At 40.1% G+C, this 17253-nt stretch overlaps 1 protein-coding gene across 1 annotated transcript in view; it reads right to left on the bottom strand.

Annotated features, from left to right (window-relative positions):
- The window catches only part of TAFA1 (TAFA chemokine like family member 1), a 280852-nt gene extending 263830 nt beyond the window's left edge, over nucleotides 1-17022 (bottom strand). Inside the window, exons 1-2 of the mRNA XM_026650446.1 lie at nucleotides 16841-17022; nucleotides 14595-14715 (exon numbers count right to left, since the gene is read on the bottom strand). Coding sequence (XP_026506231.1) covers nucleotides 14595-14712 — 118 coding nt within the window. The 5' untranslated portion in view covers nucleotides 14713-14715; nucleotides 16841-17022. The remainder of the gene's footprint in view (nucleotides 1-14594; nucleotides 14716-16840) is intronic.
- Between the last annotated feature and the right edge of the window lie 231 nt (nucleotides 17023-17253).

Raw genomic sequence — 17253 nt, 5'->3', positions numbered from 1 at the left:
GTGTGTGTGTGTGTGTGTGTGTGTGTGTGTGTGTGTGTGTGTGTGTGATGAAAAATAGCTATTTAGTCACATTCGTGGTGCTTTTCACTATAATTTACTTCCCCAAAACACCCTCCCCCAAATACTCAGCAGGTATAAATCAGCCTAGCTACACTGAAGCCAGGCTGTTTTTCCCCAACTTTCTCCCATGTGATTTTTTGCTTCTGTCAAATCTATGAACAGGTGAGGTTTTCCACCATATAACTGATCTCAGTTGCACCATCTGTAAATATAGAGTAATGGCGCTGAAGTAAAAAACAGTGAACCAACCAGAATCAGACTATTAGATTTAAGAGGTTCAGGTAAGAATATATTGTAAGAATACTTGTTATATTTTTATCACCCTGCATCCCATTTAACAAAGAATGCCATTCCCCCGTCTCTTTTTACCAGTGTATTCCACGAAATATTTAATCTATAAAAATAGATATAGATTTTCTTAGCTTAATCATATTCTTTTAAAAATAAACAAATACATCAATGGAACTTTCTTTGCTAAATAAACTATCCTTACTTGCTTCCAACTTAATTAAATGCAATTAACTCTAGTTTGTTTTGGCAACCAATTAATGTCATGATCAAATATAAATAGACTCTGCAAGAAAAGATTATAATTAATAAATCCTTTACAATACTGTAAAATTACACTGAAGCTTTGCTTGCCAGAAATACTTAACTGCATTTTTGAAGTGTATTAATGAGGACACTAAAAAAAGATAATAAAGTTTTATCAAAGTGTATGCGACTACTTTACTGTGGTTCTTGCCCTCTCTCAATCTGATCTATATAGCTTGCAGGCTGACAGTATTATTTAGACTTCATGAAATAGTAAGACCAAATTTCCTTCTTTCTGATCAATGCATTTGTTACAACATTTTAAAATATTTAAAGCCAAAGTTACTATTCACATAACTTCATTGATTTAAACGGGGTTACGCCAGCAGAGATTTTTGCCCATGGTGTTTAGTTCATTGGCTGAGAAAATATCTGAGAAACAATATCCAACGTGTAATATTACAAGAAAACAAAAGCTATGTCTCCATATGAATGACATGACTCCATACTAGGGGCAGGCAAACTTTTTGGCCTGAGGGCCGCATCTGCCCACCCCCGGGACTCCTGTCCCATCCAACACACCCTGTTCCCTGACGGCCCCCCCTCCCATCCGCACCCCACCCCCCCCGCTCCCTGTCCCCTGACTGCCCCCGGAACCCCCGCCCCTGACTGCCCGCCGCCGCCCCATCCAATCACCCCCCTCCTTCCTGACTGCTCCCCTGAACCCCTGTCCCCCCCGACCCCCACCCCCATCTACACCCCCGCCCCCTGACCACCACCCTAAACTCTCCTGCCCTCTATCCAACCCCCTCGCTCCCCGCCCCCTTACCCCGCTGCCTGGAGCACTGGTGGCTGGCGGCGCTACAGCCACGCACCACGCAGCACAGAGCACCGGATCAGGCCGAGCTCTGCAGCTGCGCTGCCCCAGGAGCTCGCAGCCCCACCGCCCAGAGCATTGTGTTGGTGGTGGGGCGAGCTGAGGCTGCAGGGGAGGGGGAACAGCAGGGGAGATGTGGGGGGTGAGCCTCCCAGGCCAGGAGCTCAGGGGCCGCGCAGGAGGGTCCCACGGGCCAGTTGTGGCCCGCGGGCCGTAGTTTGCCCACCTCTGCTCCATACCAATGGGAACTTTGGGTTCTCAAGAAGTGCTGGATAAGCTTATAGAATCATAGAACTGGAAGGGACCTCGAGAGGTCATCTACTCCAATCCCCTGCACTCAAGGCAGGACTAAGTATTATCTAGACCTCCCCTGACAGGTGTTTGTCCAACCTGCTCTTAAAAATCCCCAATGATGGAGATTCCACAACCTCCCTAGGCAATTTATTCCCGTGCTTAACCACCATGACAGTTAGGAAGTTTTTCCTAATGTCCAACCTAAACTGCCCATGCTGCAATTTAAGCCCATTGCTTCTTGTCCTATCCTCAGAAGTTAAGAAGAACAATTGTATACTTATATTTTTACCCATGTTTTTAATAGCAATGCTAATATGCGGAGATACAAGGATTTTAAATCCTTGTGTTTTCTAACAATAGAATACACTATTCAGCCAGTGGTAAGTACAGTCTGTTATGTGCGTGCACACACACACACACACACACACACACACACACACCCTAAAAAGTAGTTGAAAGTGGTGAAAGAAAAATCTTTGAGACGGGTTTTCAAAGGAGCTCAGCAACCACAATTCTCAATGGGAGTTACTGGCTGTCCCTTCCATTTTTAAAGACAGCCTTACATTCACAAACATTCTTCGTGGCCTGAATCCACCCACACAGTACACACTCCAAATACGAGTCATCTCGATGGGGCCACTGTAGTAGAGGGAAGCCTAGCTGCTCCAGGCCATAGATCAGGGGTCGGCAACCTTTCAGAAGTGGTGTGCCGAGTCTTCATTTATTCACTCTAATGTAAGGTTTCGCGTGCCAGTCGTACCTTTTAACATTTTTAGAAGGTCTCTTTCTATAAGTCTATAATATAGAACTAAACTACTGTTGTATGTAAAGTACATAAGGTTTTTAAAATGTTTAAGAAGCTTCATTTAAAATTAAATTAAAATGCAGAGCCCCCCGGACCGGTGGCCAGGACCCAGGCAATGTGAGTGCCACTGAAAATCAGCTCGTGTGCTGCCTTCGGCACGTGTGCCATAGGTTGCCTACCCCTGCCATAGATCCTCCATACCTTGTGGTCTCTTTGGATATATGCAGTGAGGCATGCTGGGCAAGCCCTGTGCTGCCCCATTCTCTGATCTCAGTATCATAGTGCCTTGTGGCAGCTGCTCAATACCTTGCGGGGTTGGGCCTTAAGATTTGACCTGAGCACGCATAACAACCATTGACTTCAATGGGAATTGCAGGTACTCCGGATCTTTCCAAAGATAAACATTTTAAGATCTGTTCCTGTAAGTGCTGACGCGCACAAGTAGTCCTTGTTCACGAGTCATTCCGTTGCCTTGAATGGGACGAAGCATATGAGCCAGGGTTTTCAGGGTTGGGCCCTTCCATTTCTGCCACCAGTCTGCTCTCCAAAAAATCAGGCTACTCTAATGCAAAGCGTGTTTCCTTCTTCCACTGAAGTAAAGGAAGAATTGCAGCTGCACAGCTGTAAGATATGAACGTAAAATTGCTATTATGACAACCCAGTAACCTAGGCCCTAATCCTGCACCAGCTGAAAGAGTTTTCCTGTCTCTTTTGACAGGAGCGAGACTGGGTTTTTAAACTAATAAAGGAAATGAGAAGGCTGCCCATTTGGAACATTCTGCAAGATGGTACAGTGACAGATGCCAGAAAATAATCTTATTAACAGAGCCTAATAATATGAGTCACGAATTTATATGTGGTACTTTGGAACTGCATTCATTTTAACTTGCACCCCAATTCCCCTCTGTGCATCCTTGACTGAGACTAATAAATTTAGACTTGAGCTGGGCTGCAGCCCCAGTGGTACCTGCCTAAAGCACAGTGGAAAGGAGTCTCCAGTGCCTGCCCAGTGCTAAAATAAGTTTCGCTCGGAAGAACAGTTCTGTTTATAACTCTGGAGAATAGTGGAAATGCTGAATCCCACAAGGAAAATAAATCGTGCTCATAGTAAAGGTTTGATTTCACGACAGAGAGGAAAAGAAAACATTCAAAAGGAAATGTAAAAGATTACAGGAGGGAAGACTAAAACAAAAGGGTGAGATCACTTGCATGTTAAGAGGAAATGCACTTGATAGTCCCTTTTCAAATACAAATCAGCGTTGAACTTAAATAGGCCAGTAATTAAAGGCAGGTTTCTGATGTTATCAGCAGAAACATGTCAATGTAGAAATAATGGATATTGCCTTTGGGGTTTATATTTGTGTCTAATTTTTCTTGGGGCTTAGCCACCACGGTATGAATCCTCACAGTCTTGCAATACTGTGACAGCAAGATACAAGCATTACGGTGCATTGAAAGGTCCCTTTGTGACTCACATCATCCCCCCTACACACACACACCCCGCTGCTCTCAAACCGAGACTGAGTTTTGACACATGGGTGTGGGAAAAGAAGATATCCGGCAGGGATTCAATCCCTCGTGCTGCTGATTGCTGATGTGAGGCAAAGCACTAGCGCTGGGTATTTGCTTTTTATTCAGCACCTCCAAAGAATGGCCTCAGTGACATATAGAGAAATATGCAGAATGCCCAATGGCAGAGAGCAAGCCGCTGTGTCTACTCTCAACTGAGCACTGGGGAGAGTGAACGGGGGCACACCAGAAGGTGGGGACAAAGTGTGGTCAGGGCACAGGGATTTATGTGCAAAAAGGTGCATCCAAAAGGTACGTGTATCAGCTAGTATCGAGATACTCCTGTTATCACCCAGGAGTTCTTTCACACAGTGTGTACGGAAGGGCTGATCTTAGGAGATACAGAAATGCTTCCAACAGTTCCTTTGAAACAGTATCTCTCACAGCCAGCTGCTCAGTGGCCCCTGGCACACGCTGGACCCTCTGTTCTTGGCAGCCCATCAGACTGCAGCACACACTCCGGCTCAGTTTAATTCACCTTACTGGATCACAAGTAACAAACCACCACATTCAGCAGTATGACAGGTGGCTGGCTCCACACACCTGCAGCCTGGAGATGCTAGGCAGATACCTGAGGCAGGATGAGGAGCTGCATCACTGAGTAACTGACAGGATCCTTGCTAATGCCTAATTGTACATAAATGGAGAAATTCTGTAGGCCCTTTGACTCCCTACCAAGCATTAGTTTTTCTGTGGCAATAGCCCATCCCCTTTGTCCAATGTACATGGGTCCACATGAGATGGAGATGGATCAAGCATTCGCCTAAGCTTCTCCAGCCAGAAAGCTCTACATCTGCAGTATCTGTTTAAACCAGCGATGGCATGGCAGCGGTTGTAAAATTCTTGCTCTGCTACCTAAGGGGATAAAGCATCAGAGCTCTAGCTAGACTGGTCTCCATTAGATATTTTTACTTGGAGTTAATTGATCAGGGCGTGTCCTGACTAGCATTTACAAATGTGTTAATTACTTTGAGTTTATTGACAGCCAATTAATTCAAGGTTAAAAAAGGTCTAGTATAGACATACCCATTAAAAGGTATAGTGTTGCAATAGTCCCTTTGATTCCTGGAACTCTTAAAGGGCACACCCCACCTCTTTCCAATTGTTGAAAGCCATAAAATCCTGTTACAGAAACTTTATAGGCTCTACCACCATCCTAAACAATTACTGCATGTGAGATATGGGTCATAAAGATGGTAGACAGTACATAAGAACATAAGAATGACCATATTGGGTCAGACCAAAGGTCCATCTAGCCCAGTATCGTGTCTTCCGACAGTGACCAATGCCAGGTGCCCCAGAGGGAATGAACAGAACAGGTAATCATCAAGTGATCCATCCCCAGTCACCCATTCCCAGCTTCTGGCAAACAGAGGCTAGGGACACCATCCCTGTCCATCTTGGCTAATAGCCATTGGTGGACCTATCCTCCATGAACTTATCTAGTTCTTTTTTGAACCCTGTTATAGTCTTGGCCTTCACAACATCCTCTGGCAAGGAGTTCCACAGGTTGACTGTGCATTGTGTAAAAAAAATACTTCCTTTTGTTTGTTTTAAATCTACTGCCTATTAATTTCATTTGGTGACCCCTAGTCCTTGTGTTATGAGAAGGAGTAAATAACACTTCCTTATTTACTTTCTCCACACCAGTCATGATTTTATAGACTGCTATCATATCCCCCCTTAGTCATCTCTTTTCCAAGCTGAAAAGTCCCAGTTTTATTAATCTCTCCTCATATAGCAATCATTCCATACCCCTAATCATTTTTGTTGCCCTTTTCTGAACCTTTTCCAAGTGCAATATATCTCTTTTGAGATGGGGCAACCACATCTGCACACATTATTCAAGATGTGGGCATACCATGGATTTATATAGAGGCAATATGATATTTTCTGTCTTATTATCTATCCCTTTCTTAATGATTCCCAACATTTTGTTCACTTTTTTGACTGCCATTGAACACTGAGTGGATGTTTTCAGAGAACTATCCAAAATGACTCCAAGATCTCGTTTTTGAGTGGTAACAGCTAATTTACACCCCATCATTTTATATGTATAGTTGGGATTACGTTTACCAAAGAGCATTACTTTGTATTTATCAACATTGAATTTCATCTGCCATTTTGTTGCCCAGTCACCCAGTTTTGTGAGATCCTTTTGTAGCTCTCTGCAGTCTGCCTGGAACGTAACTATCTTGAATAGTTTTGTATCCTCTGCAAATTTTGCCACCTCACTGTTTACCCCTTTTTACAGATCATTTATGAATATGTTGAATAGGATTGGTCCCAGTACAGACCCCTGAGGAACACCACTATTTACCTCTCTCCATTCTGAAAACAGACCATTTATTCCTACCCTTTGTTTTCTATCTTTTAACCAGTTACTGATCGATGAGAGAACCTTCCCTCTTATCCATGACTGCTTACTTTGCTTAAGAGCCTTTGATGAGGGACCTTGTCAAAGGATTTCTGAAAACCTAAGTACACTATATCCACTGGATCCCCCTTGTCCACATGCTTGTTGACCCCCTCAAAGAATTCTAGTAGATTGGTGAGGCATGATTTCCCTTTACAAAAGCCATATTGAGTCTTCCTCCAAAAATTATGTTCATCTGTGTGTCTGACAATTTTGTTCTTTTTTTTTTCAGATTTAAAAATTTTATTAAGATGATGTTAAAAAAATAGTGAACAGAGTTTGAGCATAGAAGTTTCTGGTTATCAAGGAATAACATACAGATTATCAGGGTGCAATGTTTGGTTTAAGATAAGGTGGCATGAGGAATACATAATCTGCAATATCCCCGATTGGGGGTAAAAGGTTGATGGGTCAAAGTACAGACATTGAGATATGAGGGTATGAAGTTCATAAAGTGGCTATGTTCAGGTGTGGATAATAATGAGTGGATATGATGATGAGGATGGATTGACCCTCATTTGGTGAGATTTAATGTTCTGGGAGTTTATGGTTCCAGTTCATATGATCCAACGGAGAAGGTCACTTGGTCCCTTTCTCGTAGTGGGAGAACGATGTCACTCTGGCTCATAGTTTCAACCAGTTTGCCTGGTACTGAAGTCAGGCTTACCAGCCTGTAATTGCCAGGATCACCTCTGGAGCCCTTTTTAAAAATTGGTGTCACATTAGATATCCTCCAGTCATTTGGTACAGAAGCTGATTTAAATGATAGGTTACAGGCTACAGTTAGTAGGTCTGAAGTTTCACATTTGCATTCCTTCAGAACTCTTGGGTGAATCCTATCTGGTCCTGGTGACTTATTACTGTTTAGTTTATCAATCTGTTCCAAAACCTCCTCTAATGACATCTCAATCTGGGACAGTTCCTCAGAGTTGTCCCTAAAAAGAATGGCTCAGGTTTGGGAATACAAAATAGTGTGTATGGAAAATACAATCAATTAATGCATGTGAGATATGGATCATAAAGATGATAGACGGTACACTGTACAAAAAAAAGTGTGAACGGAAGATATAATTACCAATCAACTTACTCCAGGTTAACACAGACATCAACAAGATGAGAATCTGGCCTATAACTTGATACGCTATAACCAATGGATCATATATGCAATCTAACAATGGTTAGGCAGATGGTGAGTTGTGATTACTGCTCTTGATTGGCTAAGAATTGCACACATCCAATTATTATTGTTACCCCATCTTTTCCAACCCCCATCCCGGCCTGCTTGTTTGTTTCATCCACCTGTTATGTCTTGTCTTTTGGATTATAAGCATTTTGGGGCAAGGCGTGCCAGCTACTATATGATAATCTAGTACAATAAGACCCCAAGATGGTTGGACTCTAGGCACTGTCACAATACAAAATAATAAATAATACATTGAAAATCTGCTAGGTGAAAGCAGGATGTAAAACTGAACACCAGCAAAGAATAAATAACCTTGTGTGTTGCCTTGAGGTAAAGGCATATGGCAAGCACAGTGGGGTCCAGGTCTGTGAGTGGAACTTCTAGGCACTACAATAATTCAAATAATAAATAAGACATCTACAATGTTCCCCTACCAAGCTAGGTCCATAGCCATGTGTTGAAATATTGTACAAAAGACAGATCATGGTCTAATTTCAGAACCCATGATGGTATCTTCTCAAAGTAGCATGGATGAGCCATTAGAAATGCTAATTAACACTGCTAGCAAAACTGGGTTAAAGAATAAAGTTTCTGGAGGTTCTCCAATGAGCAAATCATTTCTCATTCTTGCCTTAGCAAAATTAAAAGACACTAGTAGAAGATGACAACACCCCGCCCCCCGCCCCGCACCTCTGCACAGTCCTTTTGCGGGCCACACAAGGGGGGTATAAGGGCTTTTTACATCCTCTGCACTGCTGTAAATGTAAGGGCCAGAGCCACACTTAGCTGCAGAAATATGGGGATGGCACAAGGTCCAAGGCATAGTACTTAATGCATCAGGACAATCATATTTTAGTAAAAAGCAACAGAGAGTCCTGTGGCACCTTTAAAACTAACAGATGTATTGGAGCATAAGCTTTCGTGGGTGAATGCCCACTTCGTCGGATGCATTTCTATTTTAGTAGAAGTTCCTAACAGCAACCTACTTTTTAAAGTTAAGAGGGAAGCTACCAGATCTGAGAACAGCTTTCCAATGTCCAGATTGTCTCATTAACTTTACAGCTCCAGTACACAGAATGCAGCTCCAAAAAAGCTGGTAGTTATTTATCATATCTCAAAAGACATATATAGGGAGGTTTCTCGGTACTACAGAGCATGTTGTTCTGTCTTCAATTAGGGCCTTTTTAGGCCTGGCCCATGTCATCTTTTGGAGGTTTAATTCCTTGGATTTTTGTAAGCGATATGTCATTACATCTTCTTAGGACATCCACTGCCCCAGACAAGCAAATCACAAGAGCACAAATCAGTGTATAGTCCTGCCTGATAACACCCTAGCTGTTCACATTACCCAGTCCAAAATTGTTTATCCTATTTATTGTATGGCTCCTACACACACAGCATCAATTCTGTTTTGCATGCAAGGAGGGGTAACATTACATTGCTCTATATTACCACTCTTAACTCAGTAGCTGACAGTTTACGTATTTGCAGACACAGATGTAGGAAGATATTAAAAGGTATATTGTACCTGTAGCCAGTTCATTGATTAGAGCATATCAAGCTCTGGACCAGATTCTGATCTTGTTTATGTCTGTGTTAACCTGGAGTAAGTTCATTAGTTTCAGGGCATTTACTCCATATTTACATCAACGTAAACAAGATCAAAATCTGATCCTATGTCTTTTTTGTTTGTGTTAAGATAAATTATCAAGTGATATTGGCAATTACTTTTGTGGTCACTTGACCTTTACTGCTTGATGTGCACCAGTATGGATTCTGATTGGCTTGAATACAATTTTCCATATACAGCTTCAAATTTTCTAATAATTTTCCATATACAGCTTCAAAACTGCTTCTATCAACATCAATAGCAAAAATCCCATTGGATTAGGTCACTGATTCTCAACCATCCTGCAAGGTAGGCAAGGAAATATTATATTCATATTTTTACTGAGGAAACAGACACGGAGAGGCTAAGCCCAACATTTTTACAAAAATGTCAAAAATTGTCATAAATACCAAAAATGTCATAAATACCAGAATTGGAGCCACCCCAGATTAGTACAATTTTTGAAGATTTGGACCTAAGTGACGTCCCTAAGGCTCCCCAAGTAAGTGGCAGAGCCAGGATTAAAACTAAAGTCCCTTGCTCACAGCCATAGCTCAAGTCATTGTAAGAGGCTGCCTTTCTTTTATGAAACAAGCTCAGAGAACTCCTAGGTCCTTGTTTGGACCTCCTAGGTCCTTTCTATAAGATTGCTTTGGCGTAGTGATTTTTTTTCTCTTAGTATTTATGGGCAAACTCTTCTCAAGATGATTTTTGATTAGTGTAAGATCTGCTGCTGCCACAATAAATAAAACTATGGATAGCTTAGTATTTAGTAGGTGTACGTATGACCTAAAGTCCTGTTTGTAACATTTATATAACTGAATCACTTGATGCATTTTTGTTACAGTACAAAGTAACACATGAAACACTGCCAATAGAAAAAAAAGCAGAAGAAACTACTAGGCACTTTCTTGGCATACTGCCTTGAGAAAGCTAACCACAACTTCACTGATACAAACTAAGCCAGCTCATGCTGATACAACTATCTTTCCCACTCTGAATAGGCCTATTTTTTTAATTAACATCTTTGCAAATGTCAGCCTTGTTACAGTATGTCTATGTTTCTAGCCTGCATCTTTATATTTTACAAAATCCATGTAGGACCAACTTGGCATCCTGAACATTTAACAAATTATTCTACATGGGCTAAAAGGTGTAATATCCAGGTTATGGTAACTTGAAATTTTTGTGTTTATTTTTAACTTCAAGGTCTAACCAGTGTATATTCCATTTAGATTTAATGCTAATTAAGGTTCTTTGCTGAATTGAAATATAATCTCTTGTACATAATAAAACAATGAGAGATCATTTTCTATATTTGTGACACTGATGCGAATATTTAATTTATTTGCATCCTTAAGACTCGCTATGCTTTGTTGATACCTTAGTGTCTTGCCAAAACTTAATGTCTACTTCCTACTTCTGTAGAAGTGAGTCAATATTGTCAATCAGATGATCAACGGACTATCACTGGCTAACTCTTTAAATCACAGCCTGTCCAGTCTAATCCTCAGGCCAATTCAACAGCCATACAACTGTATGTATGCTAGAGTCTAAAATGGCCAATATGGAATTGTTCTCATTGTGTTTTATTAAATCCAAACCAAACTAAGTACTCAGAGAACATTGATTGCTTCTTCCTAAAGTTATATCCTATGCATGTTTTCATATGTACTTTGTATAATATAATTTTCTTGAAAATGAAATATATTTATATAAGGATCTGCAGAAGACAATATTACCTAAAGAAAATTATATTGCATTGGCGCCAGGGTCGGCTTCAGTTTTTTTGCTGCCCCAAGCGGCAAAGCAGGGGGAAAAAAAAAAGAATGATAAAACCGTGACCGGCGGCATTTCGGCAGCAGCTCTACCGTACCACTTCATTCTTCAGCGGCAATTCAGCGGCGAGTCCTTCGGTCCGAGAGGGACTGAGGGACCCGCCGCCGAATTGCCGCCGAAGACCCGGACGTGCTGCCCCTTTCCATTGGCCGCCCCAGGCACCTGCTTTCTTCGCTGGTGCCTGGAGCTGGCCCTCATTAGAGCTATGTCAGTTTACACCAAATGAAGACTTTGTCCTTTGAGTCTTTGTGAAGAGGAAGGAAAAACTCGATGCACACACCCGACCTATTTCATTTTAAAAGAATATTCACTAACATAATTATATGCATTCAAGCATTTGGGTTAATGTGACAAGGGAGACAACAGTCCATGTACATGTGCAATATGTTATGCAGAATGTTATACCCATAGTAATATTTAATATATCCTATATGTGCCTTTCAGCCACTATTTCACAGAAAATAAAGCTACAGTCACTTACAAATTCGGTCACATAAAATAGTTTGCAATTTTGTACCTTCTGCCAAGTCATCTATAGGTTACCAAAATGATGAATTATATATTGCAGTGAAAGCATTAGAACATAAGAACATAAGAACGGCCATACTGGGTCAGACCAAAGGCCCATCTAGCCCAGATTCCTGTCTTCTGATAGTGGCCAATGCCAGGTGCTTCAGAGAGAATGAACAGAACAGGGAATCATCAAGTGATCCATCCCCTGTCGCCCATTCCCAGCTTCTGGCAAAGACTTACAATGTTTAAGAAAGTTTTAGAAAAAAAGGACTACTGTACTTGATAAATTCACCTTTCAGTGACTCATGCCAGAAATCCATAGTGTTTCATTACTGAATTAACCTTGGTATTAGAAACAGATACTTTCAATACATATATCCATTCAGTTAAATTCAAGTTTATTAGGCTAAATCCACTAAATCAGAATTTGTTTTTTTTAACACTGCATGTACTTGTCTTTAATGGATACTCTTGCATTCATCAAGTACAAGAGGCACAAGACAGAGGGGAATCGGTCTCTTTTAATTACCCTCGCCTATACTAAAGTAGTTCTACTATTGAGTTTTTAATTGTTCAGAATGTCTCTTAAATTAAGTATCAGACTAATATCCATGTAATCCCACAAAATGAGAAAACGTATGCTGAACCTGTTAGTGACTACAGCTATTTTTGCCATGACTCAAAATTCCATATATGCAAATATTAAATTACTGAAATTGTACATTGGTTCCTCTGCATCATTTTTATTAATCCTTATTTGGCTGAATGTTTTAATCTTACTTCTACAGTGACTAACAGACACATTTCTAATATTATAAATAGGAAGAGCGTAGGGACTAAAGCTGAATACATTAAAATCAGTCCGTTTGCTAGTTAGCATATTTCCATCCCTTTTATGTACAAACCTATTGCATTCAGTAAGCAGATTGAAAATTCATGGCCTTATAAAAACATAGTCCTGATTTCATGTTCTGACAGTAGAAATCGTCCAGAATCTCTGTTTCCTCTAAAGGACCCTCCCTAGCTGGTACTTTCCAGGTGCAGAGCAATCTGAATCAGAGGTGAACACCATGTCAAATTCCACTCATCTGTCAATGTACTGGATTATTTCTTGAGAGACTGAAATTGGCTGCCTGGGATCAGAACACCATCAATCTTACTCATGCAGGGTGCGGAGTAGCTGCCTGAGAAAGGCTCGCAAGAGGAAAATCTCTGAGGTTCCTAAGCAGGTGATGAGGCAGCTGTAAAACCTTCACTATATCTGTATCACAGCTCTGAGTGAAAGATTTGTCATTTTCCACATTTCCCCAATACTTGGTATGCATTCAGTGTGTGACTGTTCTTGCTTCATAAAAGAAGTGATTTTTCAAGCTTAGGCAAATGTGGCAAAGCTCTGGATCGGCCAGGCTCTCATTTTTTCTCACAATGTCTCTTGTTTCAACAGATTTTACAAAATGAGATTACATTTTCCTTTTACCTATTTTGTTTGTTTGTTTGTTTGTTTAGCCAGGGGACAGTCTCAAATCACCAATGGTGATTTCACCGTTGTGTCTTAATGGGCATTTCTCTGTGTATTCCAAAAAAGAACATCCAAAACGGGATGTATTCCCTAACTTTAAAACGCCGGCTACTAAAGCCAACACAAAACACATAATAGTTGTTCATTAGATAAAGCCTGTGAGTCAAATTTTTAGAACCATTCCCCTCCAGGCTATGATTATACTTATTTTATGTTACATTATTGAGAGATGGCAAGAAGATATCAAATAAAAAAAAACCCTGTCACTTTTGGGCAGTGAAAACAATTGGGGAAAAAAACGTTTCAGCATATTAGACCCGCTAAAGATTAAGGGCAATTTTATTCAAATGTGCCTAAGTGATTTAGGAGGCTAAGCCCTATCACTTTTGAAAATGTTAGCCTTATTCTAATTCTGCTTTGATCTACCTGCTTCTGCAAATTAAATAATGTGTAATTACCAGCTAATAGTCTCTGTTTCATCTCTAATTCTCTTGGGAAGAACTTTCACTCCTTTCCTTGGGTTCAGAGTATGTGAAATTACAACATGAGGCTCTCTCGTTTCTAACTTATTGGTAATAATGAGCTTTAATATGCCATTTCTTCAACATTTTGCATATGATATGTGGTTCACAAAGTAATTACCGTTGAAAATTAACACCAACAATTTCTGTTTGAAGAATGTCAAAGTAAAGAAGATATTTATACAGAGTTTCTGATGTGTCAATGAAAATCAGTTGACTTTTCCGTTCCATACACAAAGAAACTAAAACCTGCTCTCAGTAACACCCATCCAGCCCCACTGAAACCCAGGCCTGAATTCTACTCAGAGTTGCACCTTTGCAACCTCATGGTCATCAGTAAGATTAAAACTTCTAGGCCAAATTCTGCTCTCATCTAGACCCAGTCCATCCCACTGACCTCAGGAAGAGTGAAAAGGCTCAGCTATTATCAGAAGTTGGCTCATACCAGTGCAAGTGTACAATTTGTGCCCAGACTGGCATAGATACAGCAAATAAAGTTACACAAAGCTCTGCCACCAGGATTTCTTCTGGGGGACAAAACTTATTCTGGTATTACACAGACAAATAAATAAACAAACAGAGAAATTAAATTCTTATCTAAAATGGGTTTCCCGTGATCAGCCTCCTGAGTTGAGAAGGTGTTAGAAAAGGATGTTAACAGGAGGCATATACCAATACCAAACGGGCATACATTAGGCTGATCAGAAAGATACTCTGAGATACGTAGACAAACAACTCATAAACGTTCAATAACAAAATGGGACTTTTATGATTATTCAACCATTTATCAAGGCAGACAAGTGCACGGATAGAGTGCCTGTAATCTTACAACATCCTGTAGCTGATTGGTCCTACCTGGTCTGTGCAGGTGATGCTGCTGGAAAGTGTGATGAAGAGACCCCTGACAGAGCAGCATTGCACAGGCACTTATCCACAAATACAGGACCCAAGACATTGCAGAGACCATTGCCATTCTCTAAATGAAATATTAGACAGGCATTATTATATATAGCCTTAGAGCACACACAGTATTTAGCAGTGATTACAACAGTATTTTTACCTTTATAATGTCTTTGTTTCTTTCCTTTCCCACCCTCTGATCCCCCCCACCCCTTGCAGGCTGCAATGGTTATATGACAAAGGTCGTGTCAAAAACAAGGAGAGTTGAGGTAAAGAGATGTCAGCATGGGAGACTTGGTAACTTTAATAATTCAGTGGCACAAATGAAACTATAATGATCCAAGTACTTGAAGAAAAACAACATAAATAGAAGCCAGGGAAATATTCCCACTCTGTTCTGCAATTTAACTTACCAGGGGGGAAATTACAATACAATCCAAAAAAAAAATGAGCTCCTCAGACAGTATCAAAACTACTTTAAATACATTACAGATAGTCATACAACATTATCAGAGATCTGAGATGCATTTTAAGCATCCTCCATCCCCAAGGCTGCAAGGCAAATACCTACCCACTAGGTAACAGATTATTGTTTTTGACTTCTGTGCACATTAATTTTTAATTGCAATGAATGCTGTCTGCTAAACAAAGTAATTGTTTCTCAGAATTGTGTTCTAGTCCCCAGATAAAATCAGCTTCCTTTTGTTTGGCCTATGCTCATAAAGAACAATAGTAAGGGCAGACTGAATTTTATATGTAGCAAATAGGAGGTTTGATCTTTTCATAAGGTAGAGTGTGTCAAAATTTAAAGACAGACTCTTGCTGAAAAGGAATGGTGTACTTCTTTCTCAGTCTCCCAATGCTGGCACACTTGACTACTTGATATATTATATGTGGTGGATATTTCCATACATTTATTATTATACTAATTGGTTAAATTTTCTCAGTCTTTGTGACTTTAACAGCTCCTTCTCAATACCTGCAAGGATTGTAGAATTTGCAAGGCTCAGCTACGCTACATATCGTCCAGTTCCTTTAATAACACCTTCTGCTGCATTTCATATTGCCAAATTAATCAAACTTCAGGCATTCTCCTTATTCAGCCAATAACATGATGCCACTTTCTATCTAATAATCCAATCAGCAGAACATCATGTTCACTGAGGATGGAAGACTTTAAAGCTAAAAATCTTCTCTTCACACTGAACATTTAGGAAAGATCGAGGCGACCAATGTAAAATCCAAAAAATGACCTATCAGCAGCATTTCTTTATTGGGGAAATACACACTATTAAAAATAATAGGGATGCTTAAGTGTCAATAAAATATATGCACAGATCATTTTTGTTATTTTAATAAATAAGCATGGTATTTGAGGATTGTTTTAAAGACTAATGGACGAAAATCCCCCAAATAAACTGACAAGTATAATTAACTGCAAAATAGCAAAACATTATTTTCCTCACCATGAGGCTATTTGTTTCCCTGTTCTGTGTATCTGATGCACTACTCAGCATATAATTAGTTTTCCTTCCTACTGTTTACTTTTGTATACTTTCCCTCCTTTGTTTTCGGATTGAGTAATAGTGCAACATGGATTCAACCCCCTCCAAACAGATAGCTCACAATGTCTTCAGAAATTAATGCTTTTTTTAGTCATTTCTGGGGCTCCCATGCTTTCGTACAATGACATAAAAGGGAAAGGTGACTCTAACATGCATTGATATTTCAAGCATAAAGTGCTCTTATTTAACCTGAACTTTAAAATCCTAGCCAAACAGTGAAGCAAAGCCAAACTTCTACAGTCTCCCAATAGCTCCTATTTATTTTTTTTAAATGTGTCCAGGGATCATATTCTTAATCACACTGAATAGATGACTTTAAAATCCCCCCCCCACATTTTCACTCTTAGACTACTACATCTTTTCCATCCTTCCTCAAACTACGTTATTTTAATTAACTTTGTTCAAGCCCCAACATTCCTTCCTTACTAGCATTTCATTTCTTCATGTACTTGTTAGTCAGCTCACTACAACTGCTGTCGAACACACTGTTTTTATGCAAAGAGAGCCTCTTGCTAATATAAATATATATATATATACACACACACATACACACACAACAGCGAGTATTCCTCCATTTATTATCAGATGAGTTCAAGATCTGCTTTCTGAATCTTAAATCCTAAAGAAGCTCCTTACCTGAGTAATCCAACCAAGAGCAGAGTACTCTATTAGTGTTCATTGGAAAGATCTAACACTTTTTAAAATCCATCTGTACCACAATAAGGGATTTTAAATAGCTTCCCAATAATCTTCTTTATCAGGATTAAAAAAAAAAATTCTTTTTCGTTACCAATCCTATTCCCAGAGTAAAGAAGACATCAGAGCTCTCAGACTGTGTTGTCAGAAAAGTGGCCAAGGTTTGAGGGGTGGAAACCTTGTCATTTTCACCTTTAAATCATCTCCTAACGTCACCTTCTGCTTGATGAGACCTTTGAAGTGATCTTGAGATAATTTGCAGCTTCCAGTGTACTTAAAGATGAGGATCAGTTTATGTTTAATGACAGAGCAGCCTCACTACAGTGCATTCAATGCAGAGTAAAGCAGCTGTA

The sequence above is a fragment of the Terrapene carolina genome, unplaced genomic scaffold, assembly GCF_002925995.2.
Source record: "Terrapene carolina triunguis isolate 2854851 unplaced genomic scaffold, T_m_triunguis-2.0 Scaffold89, whole genome shotgun sequence".
NCBI lineage: Eukaryota > Metazoa > Chordata > Testudines > Emydidae > Terrapene > Terrapene triunguis.
Note: the sequence above shows the minus strand (reverse complement) of the source record. Positions and strands in the feature narration are given on the sequence as shown.